This window comes from Hippocampus zosterae, chromosome 12 (assembly GCF_025434085.1).
Source record: "Hippocampus zosterae strain Florida chromosome 12, ASM2543408v3, whole genome shotgun sequence".
Taxonomy (NCBI): Eukaryota; Metazoa; Chordata; class Actinopteri; order Syngnathiformes; family Syngnathidae; genus Hippocampus; species Hippocampus zosterae.
Genome location: NC_067462.1, coordinates 3820875 through 3847103, shown reverse-complemented (window position 1 = coordinate 3847103; position 26229 = coordinate 3820875). Strand labels below are relative to the sequence as shown.

Below are 26229 nucleotides of genomic sequence, written 5' to 3'. Positions count from 1 at the left end.
TAATGACAAGGATATTGAGTAAAAGAAGCGTTTAGGTCCGTGGACTAGCATCCACTTTGTCGTCGCTAGCAAGATAGCTCCGTGAACTGGTTGAATAATTGCGTCTTACTATGGGAGTAAACATTTTTCAAGTATCAAATATCAAATCAAGTTGATTGTCAAATGTGCTACATGCGCAACACACAGCACAAATGAAATGTCTTTCCTCAGGAGAGAGAGGAGCCGCCGCGGGTGCCCTCAAAAGAACAGCTAACATAAAATGACAAATTTCCACCACGGGTTACGGTTGAATCGTCAAAACTGGCACTTGAACGGCATCCTAGTACGCAGACCTTAAGCTTGGCTATGAGGGCGAATGCTGAAACGGCTTTCCATATGTTTAAATGCTAACCGATTCCAGATGGATGTGATGGGAGTGATTGCATTGTGCTTCTCAAGTACAGCGACAGACCCTTTGAAATGAAATTTTGACTTTAATAAGCATGTGGAAATTGCGTCGCTGTTTGCGGCCCCCGTTTCATCCGGGGACATGAGATGCGCTGTAAAAGGCAGTCGTCGTTTAGACAAAATGTTCCGTGTTGGCGCAACGAACAGAGTCCTTAAAAATGGCGCGTGGCAAAGCAGCACGCCGATGAAAAGAGCAAAGGAACACCGTGAAGGAACGTAAAGATGGAAACAAGGTAATATAGTTAAGGCTAAAAAACATCTTTGTCTATTACCTTTTTGTCTAGTCAGTAAGAGGAGCATGCAGTCAACAGAACATTGCCACAACTTTACATTGAACAACAAAAGCAAGAAACTCAAGGAACAAATGGTATGTGCCGCCCGTCGCCACAAACCTACGTAGAATCATATTTCATGTCGGTTGGAAATCTTATGGCTTTGTGCAATATTCCACTCTTCGATAAATTCACGAATGAACTTATTGTTTTGTTTTTTTTCATATATAAACATTTCATGCCAGGAATTATTGAGATTCGGTTCTACATGCGCCGTTTTCTTACATGCCTGATTGTGCTAATTGTACACCGCCCTAAAAAAAAAAAAAAAAAAAAAAAAAGAGTCTGAGGTCTCTCTTCATTGCTTGCACAAGTCACACAGATGTGCTTGACGCCATCCAATCTGTGCGTCATTTTCATTTTTCATTTTGAACTGTAAATTAAGAAAAATAAAATAAAGGGGAAAAAAGCCTTTTTTTATTTTTAAATCTCCCGGAAAAAAATAAAACTTGAGACTTTTCACAATTTTAAATTTAGGCTCAGATCAAAAATACACAAATGAAAAACGGGCCACATGACTCAGATTGGTAGCTCGAATGAATCAAGACATTTTAGCTTGTTAACCGCCATGTTCCATCCATCCATATGAGAACCTTCAATACGCGCAGCTGTCGTCATGGGAACATCAAGCTGCTTGGAGATGCCCGTCTGTACGTTTCTTTTGAATCTCCCGAGAAAGCTCGTGTTAGTTAGTTAGTTAGTTTCGTGGTTAGTGCGGTACACACCAGGTCACGAAGCAGTGAAATGATTACATGTCACCCTGTAATTAGACCAACTGATTGATTGATTATAAGTTGGAAGACACCTGAAGCGCTAATTAGAACAATGGTCCCTCACCCACCGGTCCGCGAACCGGTTACCGGGCCGCAAGGCCGCAGAGACAGACCTGAGAGCTGTGAGCAAATGAACTCCCGTCAGACCTGATGTGGGAAATGTGCGCGACTCTAGCCAATCAGAGTTACCCCGCCACCCCCACCACTTCTAACCTTGGTGCGCTCATTGAAATAAACAGAATCGGCAAATCAATGAAAGAAGAAGCAGTACGCCGCTGATGTACTACGTTGAAAAAGTGTGCGCGGTAGACGTCTCCCTTTGACAGATTGTGGTGGTTAACAAGCTATCGTATCTTTACTCATCATCATTTGCAAAATTTGAGGTCATGTAAATAGAAACAATTCAACATGAAAATCAAATTCGGTCCGGTGCCCGAATTTTACATTTCTGATCCAAGCCTGAAAATGAATTGTGGAAACTCAAAGGGTATTCCACCCCCCCCCCCCCCTGTTTGATCAAAGGTCTTCAGTCTTTTGCATTCACTCTTTCCATTTTCAATTGGCAATCATAAAAATAAAAAACAAAAAACAAAATGTTATACCATCTTTATCTATTAAAGCACCACTGCGTAAAAATAAAAGAAAAACCTGTGACCCCTTTTTATATTTTCCTTTTTTTTTTTTATCCGAGCCTATAATTGAAAAATGAAAATTGAAGGCTCATTTTCGGGTTGAGCCACAGTTTGATTAAAAAAAAAAAAACCCAAAATAAAACAATAAAAAGTCCCTTTTTCGATTGCCAACTGAGAATGGTCAGAAGGAATTACACACAGATTGTATCTGTGCACATATTGTACACACGAGTAAAATGTCAATTCATAAATCAGGAATAGTACAAGGGGAAGTCAAAAGACGGGTGATTGGCTTCTTTATGTAAAACGATCGGAATTCATCTTTCTGAGTTTGGGCGGCAGGTGTCCGTCCATCCGGCCTCCCCCGGCCAGTCGCTGCAGTTTGGGGGGTAAGTCCGCCACCGACTTGCTGATGGGCTCTGTGCTTATTTTGGAGGCCTTCCCGCCCTGCTTATCGTCGGACACGCCGGGCACGGAGCTGATTCGCTGCAGCTTCATGGGCAGGTCTCCGAAACTGTAAGTCATCTCCGAGGTGGTGGAGCTCATCCTCAGTAGCTTTTTAGGGAGGCCGTCCCGCCCCGTGATCTTCTGCAGCTTGGTGGGCAGCTTGGTGGTGCTGTCATTGTCCTCCAGGGTCTCCAGGCAGTCCAGGGAGCTGTTCTTTTCGCCGCTGTTGCACAGAGACGGCGCCATGAGCGGCGAGGACAGGAGCAGGGCCTCCTCCTGCTCCTTCACGCTGTACGGCGGCGTGGGCACCTCGAAGGTGGCGTGGAACTGCGAGTAGTCCACCTTGAAGAACCCGTCCTCCAAGGAGATGACCGGGAAGAAACGGTGTCCCCACAGAACCTCGTCCTCGGTGTAGGACGTCCTCGCTTGGCACGTCATCCCTGTCGAGTGGCACAAAGGCAAGATGAGATGATGTCACATTAATTCCAGAAACTGACTCGAGCACAGGGGTGTCAAAAGGCATTTTTGGCAATGGCCACATTGTTGTGATGGTTTCACTCTTGAGGGACTGTGAAACCGTACATAGCCATATATCAATAAGTAGATGCGTGCATCCAGGACGTTAGCAATGGCCGAAAAATGATCTGCCGTTGTGCATCGCAGGAGATGATTAAACACAGCGGTGCTTTAATCGCAGGCTTGGCACTCTCCCATTACAATCCACTATTTTGTTTTGTGAGAAAAAAAAACAAAAAACGAGCTCTCTGACCACAAAATAAAAAAATAAATAAACGAGCTCTATGACATCACGGCCACAGCTGCCAAAATAAAAGCTTCTAATTAATTGCCACTTTTGAAACCGGATGTTTATGAGAGCAACTGCAGAGTGACTCATAAAAAGGACACTTCAACCTGGAAATTAGTGCGAGGTCGATGCTGCTGCGTTCAACTCCGTGCGCTTGTCATACATGACCGACGACAATTTGCCCTCGAGAATGCGCCGTTTATGGAGCAAATTTCATTATAGTGTGGAGAGGGACATTTATGGACTGATTTTTTTCCCACACACGACTGATCATGCTACTAAAGTGATCCTTGCCAGTAAGTTGACGCTACACCGCGAGGGTTTGAGCAAACTCCATTTTATTTTGTAGGGGAACATCCTGTATTTAACAATGTGCTTTTATTCTGACATTTGTGTTTGAATCCCCCCCCCCAGCAGGAATAAAAGTGAGACTGGATCAGCCGCATGTTATTTGCCGCTAAGTGGTGACAGCTCATCACCATTATTGAGTGGCTACCATTACAACCCCTCGCATTACATCTTTTACCACTTTGCCCGCGGCAGAGCTCGGAAACATTTCCCCACCTATTTATTTCATTAACGTGAGTGAGCTTTCAAATAATCGATAATTGAGTTTGCGTCGAAAACGGTCCAAAGAACTTTCCTCTTTTGCATTACGGAATGGCTGCGGGGCACCGGTGTCAAGGTTGGTTGAAATCCATTAGGAAATTGGTGACTGTGCCACCTTATTAGCAGAGATTTTAATTACCGGCTTAAAGCGACGGTCGCAGCTAGCTAGCGTCCAAAGTGAGATGAGGATGTCATGATGGAAAGTGGAGGCAAGGGTCATGAAAGAATTCAGATTCTGTACAACCATGTGCCGTAATGAATCTAATGGGGGGGCAGCTAATAAGAAATACAGCCGCGGTTGGGAGTAAAGCGGGCTGGCGAACGGGGAGTCGCCGTGAGCCTCTAAACTGCGCACGAGTCGACACGAGTTGGATCGCTGGATCGCCACGGACTCGCCCAAGCGCGCCCACAAAATGAAAATAACAAGCTTCAGAGTCCAAACAGATGAAACCAATATGAGCCCGAGGCAAAAGGTTGCCACGGTAATGCACATAGATAACGCTGGATCCAGCATCAATTAATAATCTTCCGCTGCATTTGCAGTTGGAGTTGTTTGCAAGGCTTGGCGACGAAGCGCAACAATTTCTCCAGGAGAAACACAGCGGAGGCTTCCACGGGGGGGTGCGGCAATGAAATTGTAGAAATGAACTTTACAAATGTAATTTATCATTAGCAGAAGTCTACTAAACACACACACACACACACACAGATCCACACGTGTGTTTCTTAATGATACAAACAAGACTATAACGCTTGATTAAATAGGAGGGAAAGAGTGAAACAGTTTTCGCCACATTTTTTGCTACTCTTCAATGGACATTGCGTTCCTCCACATGGTATGCGTGTCTGGGCCACCTCGGGGAAATATAAACTGGGAATCTAGAAAAACATGGAGTCGATAATAATGCTTCAGTAAGCGGCACTCATATTAGCCATTCTTCGTGGAGGATAAATAATACATTTCAGTGAGTATTGTTTTATCATCTGGTTCCATGTGTGGCTCCAACATTAGTGTTCAAATATTCATACTTGATGAGTTACAACACCATGACACCGATACTATTCATTTGCCAATCTATGGCATTTTTGTTAGCGTTAAGCTAAACACACAGCTGGCAATTCTCTTTGATTCCATTTAGTTTGTGAATAAACTTCAACTAGGGGTGGCGATAAATAGCTTGAAGTCTCTTTTTAGTATTGTCTGCTATTTGTCGATCTGCTACTTGTTGTGAAAGGTGCTAAATTTTTTGCTAGCAAATTTTAAAAAAGGAAAAAAATTGTCCAAATGACAACCCGTACTGAAAAAATCTCAGCACTGTTATATCTAAAAATTGGAGAAATTCACTAAGTGCAATTACATACAGTGTTGATACTAATATATTCATTATAAGGGCAGTGGACGCCCAAACATTTGGACGTCGCTGCATTTTGCCCTCGTCTGCAGCCACGGGCAGAAAGAAAAACTCACTAACGGGGGCTGTCTAATCATGGTGAAAAGGGACAATGGTACAACCCTTAATCAGAGTTATTAATATACTCTCAATTGTTGTGGGTTGTTCAAGGATTGACACCTGGGCCGCGGCAGTAATTAAAGAGGCGTTTGTGTCATCCGTATTTAATTGTGTTGCTAAAGAGCAGCTGCTCGGCATCACACTCTCCCACAAACGGTGGCAACGAGGCATCCAGCGCAACTAGATTTGCACGTAACGCACAACAAAATGCGCGACGCAGATACTCGACATCATGACATAAAAGACAAAAAAAAAACCAAAACGTGGCATCGAGTGGTTCTTTTGTGTCTCAGACCTAAAAATAGGAATTCAGACAAAAGACAAAAACCCACAACTGTGTGTATTTCTTATTATGGGCAGCGCCTTACGTAACTCCAAGAAGCCACGCTTGCCTGAGACTCTGTGTTTCTATGGAAACCAACTATAGGAATCTGTGTTTTCCAAAGTCATGAGCCGCCTCGCTGCTTGTTGAAAAGTCGCGCTGACACGTTGAACAAAAGTCAAGGCTCTGTTAGAAAGATGAGCTTTGGCCTGCACGGTACAAATATTCACTGTTACAGGTCTTTGGAATTAGACATGACGGTGGACAAGAACGTGCGTGGTCGATTATTTGAAACCATTCCCTATCGATACCATTCTCTATCAATACCTCTCGCAAGAACTGCGCCTCCAGAAACGCAGTTCCCTACACACGACGGTCAGGTTTGCGGTCTCACTCAGAACCCTCGGACAGACAATTCCCCAGCCCTCCTGCGTTCAGGCAGGTTTTGTCGATTTCCGCAGATTTCTGGACAGTTTCGCATTGGTTTTACTCACCTACCGGTACGAAGGCTCTTCAGGAAGGCAGTTCCATATATAATGGGATCATCTGACGCTGTCCTGCCTGCGGCCCAAACCCGCACGACCAACATCACCCGGGTGGAGATTCGAGTGCACTATCCTCTGAGCAAAAATCCCAGATAATCAGTTTGGTGGCCACCACCCTCTTTTTTTGGGAATCCCACATTGAGAGGTGGCATCCATTACATTACCCCCTGAGAACCTCTCTCCCAAACCGGGTCATGCTACCAGCAAAGGAAATTTCCTGGAGGAGGGAGCAGATACGACGAAAACAGCAGAGGCCCCAGAATTGAACCCTGTGGAACACCACATGACAGTGAGGCAGTTCGTGACTTAGAGCAACCAAAGCTCGTCTTAAAACTCATTTTTATTGTATGGCTTTTGACTCAGCGTGAGACTTGATTTTTAGGTTTACTGTTCTTGTCTTTTACCGGCGTGGCCCTGCCCAAGGCTTGAACTTACGCAATTTATGCCACCTAAGTTTAGAACCCAGTGCACCAAACGCTGAGCTTGTCCTCATTGGCTGCATGCAAAGTCCCAACACAGAAGGTCCAGAATTTAAACCCAGAAGCTCTCATTTGTGAGCTAGACGTGCTAGCTTTGAAGGCTTGGGAAACTTCTGTGTAGTGCTAGCGGGTAATGATGTTCGCATTTTCAGTTGTAGAAATGAACGGACTCTACACACAACTTGTTGATTCTGTTTTCTAATGACAAAAATGAATGTCTTTGGAATGATCGCATTGCTACAAAGACTAAATTCACATCAAATCACAGCAATCGTGGTTTGAAAAGACGAATCTGCCGACGTTAGCTTACGTCATCTTATTTACGTCTTCATGTGCTGCTTGTCTTTTCCCTATATGACAACAAATTAAATACTTTTGAACAGTTTAGTTTGAACAGCCGGTGGGTGGTAAAAGCAATCGGAATACATCAACGGGTGGGTGGGCCTCCATAATGACAATGCCACACTTTTTTTTTTCTTTTTTACGTGACTATTTCAGACATTTCACAGAGTACATTTGAAGAGCCATAATTACCCTCCTCATATTTCAGGCAATAAAAGAGAATCCGTGCACAGCCACCTTTAGTCCGGGGGCTCATAAACAGCAGGAAATGACAACGGTTGGAGAAAAGGTGTCGGAGGGAAGCCGCGGGGAAGAAAACATCATTGGATTCTGACGGAGCCATTGCTCAAGCGGCCCATGCAGAGGAGAGAATTGTGTCAGTGCGGATCCATTACGCTTCATCTCTCGGTAAATGGTCATGCGTTCGCCTCGCCTGTGTGACTATGTATAAGACAATACAATTGCGTTACAATCCAGGGTGGCCCGTCTCAAAAATGAACCCCATAATGAGAGATACTCCCTGTTTTTTTTTTTTTTTTTTTTTCCACTGCGGACATATCTGCTGTGTTCACCCACCAATACTCCAACCGAACACCTCCATTACGCAGAAGAACCTTAAGAGGTTGAATACAATCAGTTCGGGGATTCGAAACATGCTATTTCTTTGGCAATACAATCCAAACTAACCCCTCTAATGAAGCATAACATCACCATCAGCTTGTAAAGTACAGCCGCCCTACCCCCGCTATCGTGTGGTACAGGGATTGGGCCGGCCTGCAAATGGAGAAAATTCTGGGAGATTGACGCCCACTGCAATGCACTTGGAAATGCATTTTACAAAGCCCCCCAAATTCTTTAAAAAAAAAAAAAAAACACTGATACAAATCCTGTGTGTGTGTGTTTATATACTGTATATATATAATTTGTTGGCCACAGATTATTGGCTGGCCAGTTCCTGGTGTACGGCACCCTCCGAGGGTCAAAAAGTGTGCCTCAGTGTGAAATGACATGCTGAGTGGGATATGAATATTGTCACAAAGTGAAGTGCGGGTAAGCAGCGAGGCAAGCAATGAAAGAATCTGAAAAACAACGTTGACGTACTGTTGTTCGGTAGGATACAGTGTGTCGCAAATAGCAATTTGTAATATTGACTATATTGTGTTTTTACCATTCATTCATTCATTCATCTTCCTAACCGCTTGATCCTCACTAGGGTCGCGGGGGGTGCTGGAGCCTATCCCAGCTGTCTCCGGGCAGCAGGCGGGGGACACCCTGAATCGGTTGCCAGCCAATCGCAGGGCACACAGAAACGAACAACCATTCGCACTCACACTCACACCTAGGGACAATTTAGAGCGTCCAATCAGCCTGCCACGCATGTTTTTGGAATGTGGGAGGAAACCGGAGCACCCGGAGAAAACCCACGCAGGCCCGGGGAGAACATGCAAACTCCACACAGGGAGGCCGGAGCTGGAATCGAACCCGGTACCTCTGCACTGTGAAGCCGTTCCTTAAAACAGAATAACATTATGAATAGATTCCATTCCTTAGACTGGTTATGGCATTATGGTTAAGGTCGCAGACTTCAAGTTATGCTCGAATTAATGCAAAAAAAAAAAATTGCCAAAACAAAAGGCACAAGTCTATGAAAATAACCGACCGAGTCAACTGCCATACTGTAATATCGGTTGAATTTAATTGAGATTTGGAGGCGTGTAAAAAAAAAAAAATCTGACCATTATTCATTTTTATTACAACGCTATAAAGCCCCGTCAAACTAATGCCATCTTTTTTTCCATCAATAAACATTTTTGAATCATATTGCAACAATCACACCCTATTCAGCATTCGGCTGCCACACGTTTCTTCCGTTAAGTAGCTTCACTCCAGCAAGTGATTGCCCTGCTTGTACACACAACTGTGCAATTTGTCACTGCCTTTGTGTGGCGGTCCTGCCACATGTTTAAAAAAAAAAAAAAAAAAAAAAGACCCACTGGTCAAGATCGCTTCCTAACACCAGTGGTCAGTGTGGAGTGGCTTCACTTGATGATTATGCTTAGTGGCCACAAACCAGCTAATGTAAATTTCAGGTTTCCGGGTAGAATCCCCACGAATGAGGTTTTTGGGTTTTTTTTTTTTTTTGCTCATCATACCAATGTTAGCGAGTCCAATCTGACTACTTCAAGTCAATGTGACTTCCAAAGCTATTCGTGTATCTCTCCAGTAATGAGGATGTTCAGGCTTTGCGCTAATTTGAAGCAACGCAGATTTTCCTCGCTCGATTTCTGGCTTTCGACTCGCTTCGCATTTTAGGCAAATACCGTAGCTCAAGAGCGGAGGGGAAAGTGGGTGAGGGGGGTAGAAGAAAAAGCTTTCAGGGGGTCTGTCAAAGTTGAAGTTCAGCCGGCAGTTGAGCGCTCTCGTTTGGATTAACCGTGTGACAGCACTAACAGCGTTAAAATAATCCTCTGCTGAGTTTTTTTTTTTTTTAACTGCATTTTGGGAAAAAATAAAGACGACTTTCAGCAGTGTGAGGGAATGTGCATTCATATTTCATGGATAGAATACCATTTTTGCTGATCTAGTGGCTGTGGGCATTTATTTAGGCCACGGGTATCTGTTGGAATCAAAGCAGTACATTAGGTGAGAGGTCTATTTGTATGCATTTGTAGAATATTAACAGATTTTAAGTGGGACACGATGTGGGACGTATAATTTTGAAGTAATAGAATACAAATAATTGTGAAGGTTCAAATAGCCAGCGGTGGCTTTTTGTTAGCGTTATTCATCCGCAGTCCGGACGCAGTGGGATGTGCGAAAAAATAAATTGATAAAAGCACATCATTTTAGTGATGCTGAAATGGTTTGAATAGCGAAAAAAAAAAATCACCTAAATGTCGGCACCGAAAATCTGAATTTGTTCAACCCAACGATCATGGAAAATCAATGTTGAATTGACTACAAGCATATCTGATTTTTTTATTTCAACCGCTAGAGAGATAAAAGAAAATATGAACTGAAAAATAATGATGAGTCAAAGTCAAATAGACTATCATTATCTCTTTCCAGTGTTGACCAAAAAGAAAAATACCTAAAATTGTTCAACACGTCGTGAGAAGAAATCAATGCCAAATATACTCTGAATAATCAACGTTGAAGCTACCATCACCTGAGCGGTAATTACAACAAAATTTGAATTTGTTAACCCCTTCCGAAAATATTTCCTTTAAAAAAAACTATCTATAAAAAAAAAAATCATGAATTAGTTCAACCAATAGTAAATAAAAATGAATGGAAGCATTCACCAACAAAATATCACCGACATCGATTAATTGACATTGAAAAAAAAACGGAAGGTCACGGAAAACATTCCTCATCTTCATTCCATTCATCCGTGCATTTTCTGTCGCGCTCGGCCTCATTAGCCGTTCACGCTCACATTCGCACTTCAAGACAATCGAAAGTCTCGAGTGAACCCAACATGCGTGTGTTTCCTCCCCCGTACGCGCTACATCCTCATAGCATCGCAAACTGGCAAGACGGCCCCGCCCCCAAAGCCATCTCTGTTTTAGGCTCCTGATAAATGCACTCCCCCCCCCCCCCAATCGTGCGCAGCTTCTGTGGCCTAATAGAGTGAGGCAGGCGCAGAGTCAGCACAGTGACAGCAAAGATAAAATGGCTTCTTTGTAGGGGAGGGGGCAGGAGGGGGGTGCTGCCGCTGCAATCGAAAAGCACTGAACTCAGCCAGCCTTGATCGCGGTTGAAAAAGAAAGAAAGAAAATAAAACCTGAGTGGTTTTCACCGAGTCATCCGATCGTCGAGGCGCTTATCCGCTTTGTAAAATCTGGAGGATGATATTCATTTCGGTACAAGGCTCAATCATATTCCCGGCCGCGGACAATCGGCGGGCAATCTCGTGTCAATCTTGGAGATGTTACTTTCATCCGTAAGACACCGCGTGGAAATTGGGCTTGGTTGTGGAAAAAAAAAAGTCTTAAAAGGATTCCGGCATCTGAGAGTTCTTTATTCTATTTCGAGAAGAGCTCACCAAGTACCTCTTGGATGCACTCCCCCCCCTGTCTGTTCCGATCTCGCTCTGTCTTACACGCAGTCACGCTCTCTCTCGCACATACAAACACGCACTCACTCACCGGTGCCGTGCTGTCAGCAGAGTCCCTTGACAAGCTTCTTTTAGTCATGGCGGAGGATTGTGTGTTATGTGTTCCAAAAAAAAAAGTCTCAGTCAGAAATTAACAAATCAAGAAGAGGTCGGCCTCACATGGTGAGGATTTTGGAACTGATCGCGATCAGTGAGTGAAGAAAAGAATGCTGACCAATCACCCATATTTCCAATCAATCAAACAACTTTTGGAGTTAATGCGCAATCTGCGTACACCCTGACACGAACTGAAACATTCATTCATTCATTCATCTTCGGAGCCGCTTGATCCTCACTAGGGTCGCGGGGGGTGCTGGAGCCTATCCCAGCCGTCTTCGTGCAGTAGGCGGGGGAGACCCTGAATCGGTTGCCAGCCAATCACAGGGCACACAGAGACGAACAACCATTCACACTCACACCCACACTCACACCTAGGGACAATTTAGAGTGTTCAATCACCCTGCCACGCATGTTTTTTGGAAAGTGGGAGGAAACCGGAGCACCCGGAGAAAACCCACGCAGGCCCGGGGAGAACATGCAAACTCCACACAGGGAGGCCGGAGCTGGAATCGAACCCGGTACCTCTGCACTGTGAAGCCGACGTGCTAACCACTGGTCTACCGAGCCGCCCGAACTGAAACATCAGAACACACAATTAAACATCCTAAAAAAAAAAACGACCAAAAAACTTTTTTTCCCCCCCAAGTGGCAAGTCATCAAATTAGCGACTTCAGTCGACCCGATTCCAAGCCATGTGACCCGAGTCCCCCCACCTCTGGTGTTAATAAAGGAGCGGCTGGAATGTTCAAGAACTGGATTTGTGAGGTCTGACGGTGTTTCAAAATGACATCAATCCATTTATTGCGCCAAAGACGAGAAAACGCCAATTGATCCTTAAATGGTGCCGCCGATTAAGCGAAACGGTAAAAGTGTCGAAGAATGCGACGCCATCGCTGAGCCAATCTCGTTTTAATGGCGAGATGATTGAATCCTATTTCAAAGTCAAATTCAATAGAAACCCATTTTCAAGATCACTACAGCAACTGTTTCTATGGTGACCAAGCTGTATATTTAAAAAAAAAAAAAAGGCAGCAGCATATCCAGAAACATTCCATTGCTTATTTCGCTGTATGAATTTGCCAGGGTGGAAGTAAGTCCCTTGCGCCTTTTGAAATTGCGTCCAAGTGTGCGATCTTTTCGCAAAAGTGGCTTACAGTAGTTGGCAGCTCGGAGCTTTTATTGCTTCTGCACATCGGAGGCTGAGCTGAGCAAAAGGAAAATGAGTGTGTGTGTGTTTGGGGGATGGGGGTGATGGGAGGAAAAAGCAGAGGAAGTGCACCAGTGGGGGGTGGAGGGGGTGGGGGGCTGGATGCCGAAGAGGCTCGGATGGAGATTCGGTGGGCGAAAGAGCGGAAGGTGATATGAGCGGAAACTGCCAGCCATCCTCGCGCAAGGTGGGGAGCCGGGCAGGGAACGAGGAGCATATGGCTTGCGGCCATTAACACGACGAGGCACAAGTGCAAGTCCGCACCGGAAGCCACCCGTTACGGCCTCGGATGCCACCGCATCCAAACTACACATCCGTCTATTTTCTGGACTCCGGAGGGAAGGCGGGGGAGCTGGAGTCTGTCCCAGCTGACTTTGGGCAAGAGGCGGGGTATTCACCTTCAACAGAGAGAGCCCTCATAAAAATAATAATAATAATAATAATGCACCCACATGCATTCACCGAATTGATCCATCAGATATCATCCAGCAGGAGGAGCCGATCGAAATATATCAATACATTCATAGAGAAAGCAATATTGACATAGAAGCAATATTATTTGTGGTTATTAAGTAATTATTACACTATTAATCAACAATCAATCCTAATAATCATTTTGGATTCATCGGTTGTCAATTCCGGTCCGTGATTGGTTAACCCCGGCATTCCGAGGTGCTTCCCGCGTCCTTCTCGAAAGTCTAATTACGATCTGATAAATGAGCGCAAGGAAGAGTTGAGAGTTTGATGTGCTAAGCCTCAGGAGAAATCCAAAGAAAAGGCGTAAACAAGTCCAGACACCGAGAATCGGAGTGACGAGAATAGAACGGGAAAATCCCCGAGGAGCGTCTTTGCCGGAGCGCAACAGATTCACGTGGCTTTGTGTTTGGGCTTCGCCATTGATTCACCGGCACTTCAGGGATGGTGGCAGCTCAACCAATCAATGATGCCTGTGGCCGGCACCGCCCGAGCATCACGAGCTCGCCAACGAGCCAGGCTGCCAATATTATCACGTTAACACAACACGCGGCGCTTTCGCCCCGAGTGCCCGTAACGGCGAGCTCTCTCTTTGTTTTGCTGATACGAAGCGACGGAGGCGACTCGTAGCCTGAAAAAACGACACGCTCGGCCACTGGTTTCATCACGCAGGTTCATCTCGGGTGTGCCCCCCCCTGCGGCTCGTCAGCTGGTGATTTATTGCCATCCGGCAAGTGTGTTTGTCTGGAGGGGGGGGGTGCTTGACAAATCCCTCAAGACGCAATTAACGTGCTCCCCACTCGGGAAGCCGGCGGAGTTCATCTCAAAGGGATAATGATGTAAAATATCCATCCATCCATTTTGTGATCCGCTTCTCCTCACAAGGGTGGCGGGGAGTGCCGAAGCCTATCCCAGCCGTCTTGGGGCCGTAGGCGGGGGACACCCTGAACCGCTTGCCAGCCAATCGCAGGGCACACGGAGACGAACAACCATCCACGCCCACACTCACACCTAGGGACAATTTGGAGTGTTCGATTTGCATGTTTTTAAAATGTGAGAGGAAAGCGGAGTACCCGGAGAAAACCCACGCAGACCCCAAACATGCAAACTCCACACAGGGAGGCTGAGCCAGGATCAAACCCACGACCTCTAGTAGTCAACGCGCTAACCACTGGATCACTGGGCCTACACTGCAAGACTTGATGAACACAATTTCTGTCATGTGGAACAGTTTTATTCATTCATTCATCTTCCGTACCGCTTGATCCTCACTAGGGTCGCGGGGGGTGCTGGAGCCCATCCCAGCCATCTCCGGGCAGTAGGCCACCCTGAATTGGTTGCCAGCCAATCGCAGGGCACACATAGACGAACAACCATCCACGCTCACACTCACACCTAGGGACAATTTAGAGTGTCCAATCAGCCTCCCACGCATGTTTTTGGAATGTGGGAGGAAACCGGAGCACCCGGATAAAACCCACGCAGGCCCGGGGAGAACATGCAAACTCCACACAGGGAGGCCGGAGCTGGAATCGAACCCGGTACCTCTGCACTGTGAAGCCGACGTGCTAACCACTGGACTACCGGGCCGCCCGGAACAGTTTTAATGAAAGGTAAAAAAAAACAAAAACAAAGCTATGGATTGGAATTGGATCTCTTCAGATCGCAAGCAGACCTCTTCAAACGTGGGTTAAAAATCTCATCTATATGCAGCATACACAACGCATAAATTGGATTGGACACCCCATCGATGTAAGCGTGACATCATCGAAATAAGTGAAATGGATTTCACCCGCGTCCTCCCAGACAAGGCAAATAAACACGTTCTAAAACACTCGCTGTAAATCTCCACCATCAATGTCACCGTCAAGTGAAAATAAATCATTTGACACATCCAGAGGTTATCAATTTTCAAGTCTTCATTTGGAACACGGGTGAGCTGCAGCCTACCCCAGCTGACTTTGAGCGAGAATTTGGCGTACACCCCCGGACTAGTATCCAGCCAATCACAGGACACGCCGAGCCAAACGAGCATCCGCATTCATATCCTCCACCCATGGATGAATTCGAGTCGTCAATGAACCTAACGTGGATGGATTTAGATTGTAGGCGGAAGCACTTGTCGAAAAACCCACGCCAGCGTAGGGAGACCAAACCTCTCAGCTGTGCTGCAGACGTGCTAACCGCTAGCTCGCTACGCTACACGGGGAAATTCAGCCTAGGCCGTCTTCGGTCGCAGGTCGCGGCCCTCGGACAAGCGAAGGCCCGGCAGGCTCGGAACGAAACAGACGCAGACTAATTACGGGCAGACTTGTCAAGTGCCGAGCGAATCTGCCTCACCGTTCTGCCACAGACACTCACGCTGAGTGCTTGTTTCAGGCGCTCCGGCGTCCTATTATGCAGACGCTTCACTTCAGAGCGTTACTGAGGTTCAAGCTTTAAGATTTCTCTTTCATGGGCTTCCTTGGGTGAAATTTGTCTTGGAGCGAAGGATAGCTGCGTATATACACGGTGATACATCAAGATAACAAATAAGCAACACTTCAACAATACGTTAGCGCAAGAGCGCTTAGCGTTGCATTTGCAGTTCACACCTCACACGATCGGATGTTAATTAACTTAATTGAGTGAAGTCCACCAAAAATTTTTGGTACCAAAAAGTGTGTTTTCGTTTTCGGTCCGAGAGACTCTAGTCACCGGGAACAACGGGACATCGTGATAAGGCAAATGGGGGTCGATGGGTTGCGGAACCGGGCGAGCAAGCCAAGCGGTGCCGGCGGTTTATAAAAACGAACAAAATGACTGAAAACTGAAAACAGAAACACTTTCGTTAACAAAATAAAATTAAAACGAGTGTTTTTGGAAAAACGCTAAGAAACCGAAGCTACATTCGACATTTCTAAAACTAACTGTGATTGTAGTGAAAATGTCTTTTGTTTTGTCACTGGCCGATAATTTCAGACATGATCATTGGGGGTTTATTTTAAAATGTATTTCTTTCGCTATTACCGCGCGGTCGTACAGAAGAAGTGAGACCAAACAGTCGCTGGAGAATCGTAGATTACTGTATTCATTACAGAATACTTGACTCGTTTCCCCCCGCCACCCCCACACAGTCCACAAATGCACCATACGTCAAAAAAAATTAAAACTAATACTAAAACTAAAAAAACGAAACCTAAACGAAGCAAAGTAATAATCAAAACTAACAAGACCCCTCTGAAAACGAATTTAAACTAATTGGATATTTAAAAAAAAAAAAAAGTTAAAACAACAACAACAAAAAACGATAAACCAATTATAACCACGGTGAAATGAGCCCAGATCCAAAATTCCCCAGCCAGCCAATGGCAGGGCATGAATCCAGAACAGATTATTTCAATTTCCGATATTTGCCATGAGGGAGAATAATAAAAAAAAAATGTCAAAGTTGAACAAATACGTCTTGCCGGAACAAATTGCGTCCAACTGTGGCGGTTCCACTGTAATCTCGGGAATCCTCTGCAGTCAATCAGCCGAGAGTATGAAATCGAGTTGAAGAGTCACCTAGCGGGTTGAAATTCCGTCTCCGAGTCGTCACCCCGAGCGCATCCGATTTGGACGGCAAACGACTCTTGTGCGGTTATTACTTCCCCCTCTGAAGTCACTTGGACCCTCCGGGACTGGTAGCTCGCCGTTTATTACGGGTCACTTTGTCCAGGCAGTCACAGTTGAATTCATTGCGGAAAAAAAAAAAAATCTGAAAAAAATTAAAAATACGCACGCAGCCGCGGGTACAAGCACTTGGAGCCCTAATTGAACCTATTAGGCCTTCCGTACAAATGAAAGCAATCCATTTTCATTTCAATTACATGTGCTGATAATAACGGCGTGGATCGGGCTCTGCTCATCAACCGCAATAAACGTTTCCAATTCATTACGCCGGCTGATTTCTTAAAAAAAAAAAAACACCAAAAAAAAGCTGCATGCAACAATTACTCTTAATGCCATATTTCAAGCTTCATTTTTACAACGACAAAACAAAGCGTAAGGTAAGACGGTACAATTCGAGGGCCGCGTTATTTTGCGCCAGCGGCACAAAACAGGTCATTATTTTTTATTTAACCCGAATTGCGGACGGCCTTTTAAATGCCTGCGATATTGTTTCGAGATTCGACGGCAGCGGCACCTACGCCGAGCTCCTTTCCCGGTGTATAATTAGCAGCGTCGATAGCGGGCATTATTTCCACAAACTGCTTTCTCACACATGAATAAACATGACCAGTTGATCCAGTCTCTGTTGCTCGCCGCCCACATTCGCTTTACAATCGGCAGATGGGCTATTTTTCTCTCTCTCGGACCAGGAAGAGGGGGGGCCCGCAACAATAACAACGTGGAACGCAGAGGAAGACGATGCGCTTGTTTGTTAGTTCGTTTTTTAATTTTTTTATCTTTTGTCCTCACAAAACTCTACAACCAAGTTGTCAAAGTCATTTTTGGTCGCGGGCCACTTTGGAGCTCTGACTTCCCTCTGAGTGCCGTTACCAAGATGAAATCAAATGAATGTTTCATCATTTCATCGCATGTACACAACAACAAACGGGTGGATGATCAGTTTTGAAATCACTCAAGTCAACCGTTTTGTTTGTTGAATTCGATTTTAAGTTTCTTCTCCTGTGACATGTCTTAAAAACATCTATTTGTTTATTGTTTGATTATTTAAGTGAGTGTAAATGGGCGGGGGGGGATCACAAAATCACAAAACGATTGCCACAAAAAATGAGGAAGCGGGCCACATCTAGCCCCCGGGCCTCGACTTTGACACCTGTGCCCCACAAGTTAATATCCGGCACTTTACTAGAAGGACGAGCAGTGCAGGGCTGAACGATTTCAGATTTTTTTTTTTTTTCAGCATTTCAAGCGCACCTGTTTTTCACTCCGCTTCAACGACACGGAGACATGACAGTGTCTGCGCCGCCGCTCGCAGGCGGCCGTCTTTCTGTTGAAAGCGAGCGAGGAGAAGAAAAAAAAAACAAAACAAAACACCATGTTGCCTTTATGAGCCGTAATAAGATCATTAATCACGTGGCGCTCTCTGCCAGGGATTTTACATTTAGATAAGCGAAACACGCTGCATCGGGGCATATTGCTGTCTTTCTACCAGCAGGCCCAAAAAAAAAAAAAAAAAAGAAAATCTGATCCGGACTATTATCTTCTCGTGATTTGACACATGTATGGTATTGTATTGACCACGACATTAAGAAAGTTTCTAAAAGGGACGCGATCAGTTTGTTTGGTGCACTCGGCAAAGCATCGAAAGGTGTCCTAGCAACTGCACGATGATTGATCGATTTACAACGTAGATATCTTTACACATCTCACATAACCCTCAGCATGAAACGGTAGCATTGCTGTTAACAGACCACTTATGATTATTATTATTATTATGGTGACTCGGGTCAATTAGTGGAGACCAGAATTCAAAGCAAACAGGGTGAAGCCACACTTGGCTGTTATGCCGCATGCTAGTGGACTAGACTGCAAAGAGAAGTGAAGTCAGCCCACACGTATAAATGCTTCTAAATCCCAAATTATGCTTCCCCCCCCCTTCATGCCTTTGATGAAAAGATTTTGAAGCATCACTTTCACTGTCTTTTAATTATTTATCAATAGCTCAGTTTTCCTTCCATACTTTATTTTTTAATACCTTAAACGGCTAACTTGTTTGAATGCGGTCCATCTTGGTTCGTTTTGTAATTTCGATGAGCTATTTTGGTTTTCTCCACTTAGCTTTCGAATGTCTTCAGCTTTTTTGTTGGTGAAAAACGTCTAGTTGTTGTGTGTTTGGGTGTGTGAAGCACATATTGAGTTGCCTCATGCCTGAAAAGTGCCTGCCTTACCTTGCCTATTAAATCAGAATTGCTACTGCAATGTTATTGCTACAGTACCGGTAATATAAAATTTATTTATAAAAAATGCGCCGATACTACACATTAATGCCACTTGTATTGATTTTCAGTATAACTCTTTCATGAACGAATAGTTTGTATACTGTATCATTGAATTGTGTGACCTTTCGCTGATTTTTTTTTTTTTTTGAGACAGCTCCTGTATTGAATCTCATTAGATTGTTCCGGTAGATACTTTATTGATCCCGTTGCAAATTGTGCGTGTTGTGTCAGACAGACATTGCCTATCGCGTGTTATCTTTCGTCAAGCGCCATCGTGACCGCAAAAGCAACACGCTGTGGGGTCGCCGCGCCGCATCCGTTGCAGTTGCGACGCCAAGCCGATAGACCCCGAGCGCGACAACGCGAAAACATTCATCATCATCATCTGGCGGCGGCGCAAAGACTAAACAAAGCAAAAGACGACCGAGCCGCTGCTGGCGTCGTTCCAGGAGCGAACCTACACGTCTCATTTGGAGAGCGCCATGAAGTTGTGATCAAAAGCACCTTGGGCTGCGACTCGCGAGGAAGAGAGGAGGAAGAGCTTGGGGAGTTCTTATACAATGCAGAGGTTGAGGGGGGGGGGGGGGGGTTCAAGTAGAACAATCCTACACAGTCGATATCTTGTTGCAAAGGTGCAAAAGTTCACCTTGTGAAGATGGGATGCGCATTTTAGACGATGGGGTGGGAAGGATGGGGCGCCACAATTTTAACTATGGACGGCAGACGACTTTTATGGAGCCAATATACAATGTCGTCATATTCAGTCACTTCCAAAAGTATTGTTCCTTTGGTTGGATGCTGAAGCCGTTTCGGTTTCAGATCAAAAGATGACGATGAGAAGAAAAAAAAAATGGAGCTTTGATTTGATGCTAGTTACATCGACGTGCGTTCATCGAATCAAAACAGAACGCATTTTGTTTGAAGCCGGCTACTTTTCGAGTGAGTAAAAGTATTGGAACGGCCAGTGTTAAATTGACGATGTGAACACGACTCTCAGTTGTAGTTTGTTTCTGGGTGGGTGGGGGGGAGGGGAGGGGTCCTTCAGTCCCCTCTTCAGGAGGTGGAATGCAACTGCTTCCTATTTGTGATGATATCCATGATGGACGAGCAATTAAATGTGGTCTGCCCTCTAGTGGTGAATCCTGTTATTACAACATAAAATGATACTTCAGGCAACATGTTTATAATTTCCCTCAGCTAAACTCTGAGAATGGCTTTTTTTGAAAAACTTTTTTTTTAATCAAGGGTCACTGACAAACCCTTGACACTGTCGAGCGACAAGAGAGAAGAGCGTGTTGAATCAATATGTTAAAAAAAAAAAAAAAGGACAGATCAGGTGGGTTGGACGACGTCCTCGGCGACTCCTCGCTCACAAACACCGCACTTCACATCCATATTAGATGTTATTACACCCCTATTGTGCTGCAATCACGCCGGTGGGTGATTTCTCCCCCCCCCCCCCTTTCAGTCAGCTCCTCCTCAAGCGCGTCGCCACGGCGCTATCTTAACAAAGCAATTTCATAGCGCCGTCTCATATTTGTCTGCTTTATTACACAAATCCCGTTATCATTGTCATATTACAGGAATGGAACAAGCTAAGTTTAGGTGCAGTGCTGCAATCTTGCATACTCAAGGAGAGGTTGCCATGGAAACAGAGTCGCATTGGCCAGAAATGAAAGCAATCCGAGGATTTAGACTTTTCACTGTGCATCAATTTTTTAACTCGGGATTGTTTCTCTTTTCCTCCGCCGTCGTCAAGACTCGTCCGTCCGCACGGAAGCATCGAGGAGGTAAACGAGCGATCGTAACGGGCCCTAAAATAAGCAATCCGAGTACAAGCTGTGACTCCGAGGCCCGTATCGGTCTGTGCCAAGTCCTCCGACACTGTAAATCTGTAAGGCGACATCTGCGACCGTCCAAATGTGCGTTCAAATCCGTCGGCTGCGTCCGTGTCACTCATTTTGACAAATGTAGAACATTTGACAACATTTGCATGACATTCACCGCCGTGCCTTGAGAGTGCCCCAACGCCCCAAAAATAATAATTGCGCCATCGTTTTGACTTTTTTTTTGGACTTGCGAGCTCTGCATGGTGGTCAAATGAACTCACTTGAATTAAGGAGTGGTTTGGCAGATCGCGACACACACAAAAAAATTAATTAATTAATCAATCAATCAAATCAATTAATTAATTGGATAAAAGAAAAACGTCCAATGAGTGCACACTTTGCAGTTATCATGGAAAATACAGTTCAGGTGGAGCGGGAATCCATTGTGTATCGTTATCTAAAATAAAACGATGGAAGCAGGAGGTGGACCGCGAGTCATCTGTCCCACACACGGGCAGACATGTTGGCAGCGAGCCCGACTTTGGCCAACTCATGACAGTTCCCGCTCCAGCCAGTTAGTCTTCAGGCCCAAATTTTCCCACCGTGCCACAACGCGTGCACGTAGAAGGTGCAAATAAAAGGAGGTCTCGCGTCGCCTCGAGTGCTAATGAAAGTGCATTAACTTACTACGAACGCATTCCATTAGGAGCTGAAAAGGCTAATTTCCATTTTAGAAAGTCGTCTGCCGCCGATCTCGCCGTATGCCGATCGCTTTGGAGGAATTCCCTCACACTTTACCGACTGTGTCAAACACGCAGTGAGTTGAAAGGAACCGTACTTGAGGCACTACTCGTCATGCAAAACGGAAATCCCCAATTCCAAAGAGGCTACAAAAGGCAATTCATTATCCCCGCCCCCCCCACCCCCCTTCCCCTGTGAGAATAGCCACCATGGAGTATCTCACTGGCTGAGCAGAAGAAGCGCAGAACAGACAAATTGCCCAAAGTGTTTGAAAGCAGAGCTCATAATTGTACACTGCGGGTGGGTTTCGGTTACTTTGAACCCAGGAGACTGCAGCTGCGCATGGACACAATCATGAACCCATGTTACATAAAAACGTCTGTATTAAACTTTCCAAACATTTTCTCATCGCACGGAGACTCATAACTGTACAAATGTCTGTCCATGACGCGATATATTGCCATATTGACGTTTCCTTCCCGAGTGTACATCGACACCGAGCTCCATTTCATCATCACCCAGTAGTGTTAAAATACATAGGTTGCGAATTACGTGACGTGAAATCCAAATCGACCATCCGTGACGCAGAAACGCTAACTGCTACTATTAGCGGTGACGGTATGCCACAGATGCCAGAATCAATACGATGCAATCAAGGGTTCGATAAGAAGCCCATTTGGCCGTCAGTTGGTAAAACGATGAAAAAGATCTATAGTGTTCCTCTCTCACCTCCACAAATAGGTGCCGCGGCATTTCGGGCGAGCCAAAGCAAATAGCGCGGCGGGCGGGCTTGACTGGGCGTACTCACCCGTGGTCTCCACGATGCCCTCCAGTATCACCACAATTTCAAACTGCTCCGTTTGCATGGACCTCTGCGAGAGGTCGTAGAAGGGGCTTTTGGTGTCGATCACGTGGCAGATGGTGAGCGGCGACACCAGGAAGAGCTGGTCTGCGCCCGTGCTAAAGCCGACGTCCAGCTCCAACTGGTCCAGGGGAAGGAACTCGCCTTCGGGGGTCTGCCGAGACTGAGGGTGACGAGACAAGGAAACGTTTAAAACATTTTCGGAGAGTGTATCGGAAGGATGTGGGTGGATGGATTTATGGATGATCGAAAATCTGATGGGTGGATGGATGTATTTTGATGGATAGATTTTTGGAAGATTGAATTTGGATGGATGGATGGATGGATGGATGGGCAGATGGATGTATGGATGATTTAATTTAGATGGTTGAATGGATGGATGGATTTGTGTGGATGGATGGATGGATGGGCGAGTTTCAGTGGATGGTTGGCTGGATGGGAAGATGGATGTATGGATGATTGAATTTAGATGGTTGAATGGATGGATGGATTTGTGTGGATGGATGGATGGGCGAGTTTCAGTGGATGGTTGGACGGATGGGAAGATGGATGTATGGATGATTGAATTTAGATGGATGGTTGGATGGATTTGTGTGGATGGATGGATGGGCGAGTTTCAGTGGATGGTTGGATGTATGGGAAGATGGATGTATGGATGATTGAATTTAGATGGTTGAATGGATGGATGGTTGGATGGATTTGTGTGGATGGATGGATGGATGGATGGGCGAGTTTCGGTGGATGGTTGGGTGGATGGATGGGAAGATGGATGTATGGATGATTGAATTTGGATAGTTGAATGGATGGATGGATGGAAGAATGGATGGATGGATGGGTTGTACATTTGGCAAAATGCAACAATTTTCAGACTGCAGCGGCTTCTACTATTCGCGGAAAATAGGAACTGGTACGGGCCATGAACAGCAAAAAAACAAATAATAATAAATCGGCAATATCTATCGATCCATTGATCGATAGATGTCGATATACACATGATAGCTGACTGGTTGACACGTCCACATCAGGCCTCACAGTGCAGTGTTCGATCCCGGCTCCGGGCCTTCATGTGTAGAGTTTGCATCTTCTCCCGGGGCCCGCGTGGGTTTTCTCCGGGTAGTCCGGTTTCCTCCCACATTCCAAAAACATCCATGGCAGGCTTATTGAACACTCCAAATTGTCCCTGGGTGTGAGTGTGAGCGTGGATGTTTGTTTGTCTGTGTGTGTCCTACAATTGGCTGGCAACCAGTTCAGGGCGTACTGCGCCGACTGCCCGAAGATTGTTAGAAGAGGCTCCAGCATGACCCTCGTGAGAATAAGCGGCTTTAAAAAAAATAATAATAATAATAATAATAACCTGCCTAATAGCAGGACCGCGACCCCGGAACCCACGACACAGGGTGGTTGACTGGATTTGTCGCACAGGACCTGTCCTGCCCCTTTCATTTACTTCAATCTAAGATATAAAGGCTCGTCCCTACTTTCATGTTTGCAAGACCGACATGATGAAGTCAATTGCAATTTGCATGACATCTTGTCGACTTCACGTTGACTTCATTCACATTGAAATAACTCAAGGCAATCTTGTCGCGAGCGGTCGTCACGTGGCGACAAGTGCAAGCGGAAAACTTGACAAGCGTGCCGTTTGCGGTCGCAAATGTCGCTTGTGTCACAGTGGCCGGCCGGTCGGTTGCAGGTTCGAATCTATTGTCTGGTTTTGCATGTTCTCCCACTGCCTGTTTGGGTTTTCTGCTCGTTTCCTCCCACAGTTTAAAAAAAAAAAAAAGATTGCCGACATGGTAGGTTAGGCGAAGACGCTGCATTGTCTGTCGGCGTGAATTTGACCCTGCTAACTTTGAATTGACCTTGTATTGCCCCCTGAATAAATTCCATTTAGTTTCATTCAACCTTCGTAATTTAGTAACGATAGAATTGGTTAAGGTTTCAAGAAAACCATGTCATTCTGTGGAAATGTCTATTTTCTTGAAATCTTCATTGAAAAAGGGGATTTTTTTTCCAGATTTATTATTTTTTTTTGCAAAATGACGCTGCAGATATTTGAAAGGCTCATGGATTGGACGAACGCAGTGACGGACATCTCGAGTGTCCGTTTTGTCAAAATTGAATGAGAGCAATGTACAAAAAAAAAAAAGCAAAGTCATAGCCGCCCGCCCGTTTTGTATTTGCACTTTGTGACCGCTTACTTCCCACTCGCGGCATCCAATGCCGAGACCGAGGCCGCGTCGATCCCAAACTGTGGCCACTTACTTTGAGCAGTTTGCAGCGTATCTGCGCGGAGACCATATGGCTGTTGCGCAGGTTCCCCACGCGGAACATGAGCGTGAGTTTGCCGTCGCGCATGGAGATGGCCGCGTGCTCGCTGAACATGAGCGTCTCGGCCCTCTTCTTGGGCTGGGACATCTTAATGAACATGCAGCCGATGAGGAAGGCGTCCACGATGGAGCCCAGGATGGACTGGAAGAGGAAGAGGATGATGCCCTCGGGGCACTTGTCCGTGATGTAGCGGTAGCCGTAGCCGATGGTGGCCTCGGTCTCGATGAAGAAGAGGAAGGCCGAGGGAAAGTTGTAGACGTTGGCCACGCACGGCGTGTACTTGTCGTTGTGCGCCTTGTTCAGGTCGCCGCGGATGTAGGCGATGAACCACCACATGGACGCCATGAAGAGCCAGGCCACCGTGTAGGTGAGGATGAAGATGAAGAGGTTCCAGCGCCATTTCAGATCCACCAGGGTGGTGAACAGGTCCGAGAGGTATCTGCTGGTCTCGCCCCCGAGGTTGCCGTGCTGGACGTTGCAGCGGCCGTTCTTGTCCACGAAGCGCTGACGCTTGCGCTTCTTCTCCGCCGGCGCCTGGTTGCCGAAGCCGGAGCCGCTGGATGAGGTGGTCACTACCTGGTAATCGTCCCCGAATTTCTTTCGGAGTGCAGACATACTACGGAAGAAAACAAGATGCAGTGAGAAAATAAGCACGGCAGGCGAGAAGACGAGTGCAAATTAAAAAGTCCGGCTGCCGTGAGTTGCCGCCTCCTCCTCCTCCTCTCCTCCTCCTCCGGTGTCCGTGCGCAAAGACGAAAATAAAATAAAAAGGAGAGAAAGAAAAAAGTGCGCTGCCTCGCTTGCCTTCTGCTCACACCGTCCTCTTTCTCCACGCACGACTCCCGCTGCGCCCCACAGCCATGAAATAATCAGCAGGGCGCGTGGACTTGCACAAGCCAGCCGAGGGAAGCCATACGAGGCACCAAATGGAGAGATGGGGAAGGGAGGGGGGGGGGGACAACAAAATTACGCACGACGGGCTAAGGTGTCCACTTTTTGTGGCTTCCTCATCACGGGACAGAACTTGCTGAATCGCAAATAGCTCCCAAATCCGCCTCCGCGCGCGTAATGAGCTCGATTTCCAAGTCTTGGGGGGCGCGGGGGGGCGAAAGGCTCGGCGCGCGCTCGCTGCCGCGGGCTTCAAGCTCTCTCGTCCCCTCCCAGCAGTCCCGCTTTGGAGTGGACAGCTGGAAACATGTATCCAAATGCTCGCTGCCACTTTTTTTTTCTCCCCCCACCCCCCTCGTCCGCCCTCTCAAACAAACGCCGAGTGGACCCCCCTCGCGATCTGCGTCCTCCTTCTCTGCTGCTTCTTTTCCATCTGACTTCTCCGGCGAGCCGCTCCTGCGCATTCGCACGCGCTGCCGGTGATGCGTTCACGGGCTTCTGGCG

General features: G+C 46.0%; 1 protein-coding gene across 3 annotated transcripts; it reads right to left on the bottom strand.

Moving 5' to 3' along the window:
• Window positions 1-453: 453 nt before the first annotated feature.
• On the bottom strand, window positions 454-26229 carry kcnj3a (potassium inwardly rectifying channel subfamily J member 3a). Of its 3 annotated transcripts, XM_052082699.1 has the most exons (5): window positions 25642-26229; window positions 24772-25453; window positions 22453-22669; window positions 2941-3071; window positions 2653-2854 (listed from the first exon to the last, which is right to left on the bottom strand). In XM_052082699.1, the coding sequence occupies exons 2-5, from the start codon at window positions 25450-25452 to the stop codon at window positions 2804-2806; spliced, it is 1080 nt and encodes a 359-aa protein (XP_051938659.1). In that variant the 5' UTR covers window position 25453; window positions 25642-26229; the 3' UTR covers window positions 2653-2803. The 3 variants fall into 3 exon arrangements, with proteins under 3 accessions (XP_051938657.1, XP_051938658.1, XP_051938659.1); XM_052082697.1 differs by having other exon boundaries at window positions 454-3071; window positions 25642-26226; XM_052082698.1 differs by lacking the exon at window positions 25642-26229 and having other exon boundaries at window positions 454-3071; window positions 24772-25479.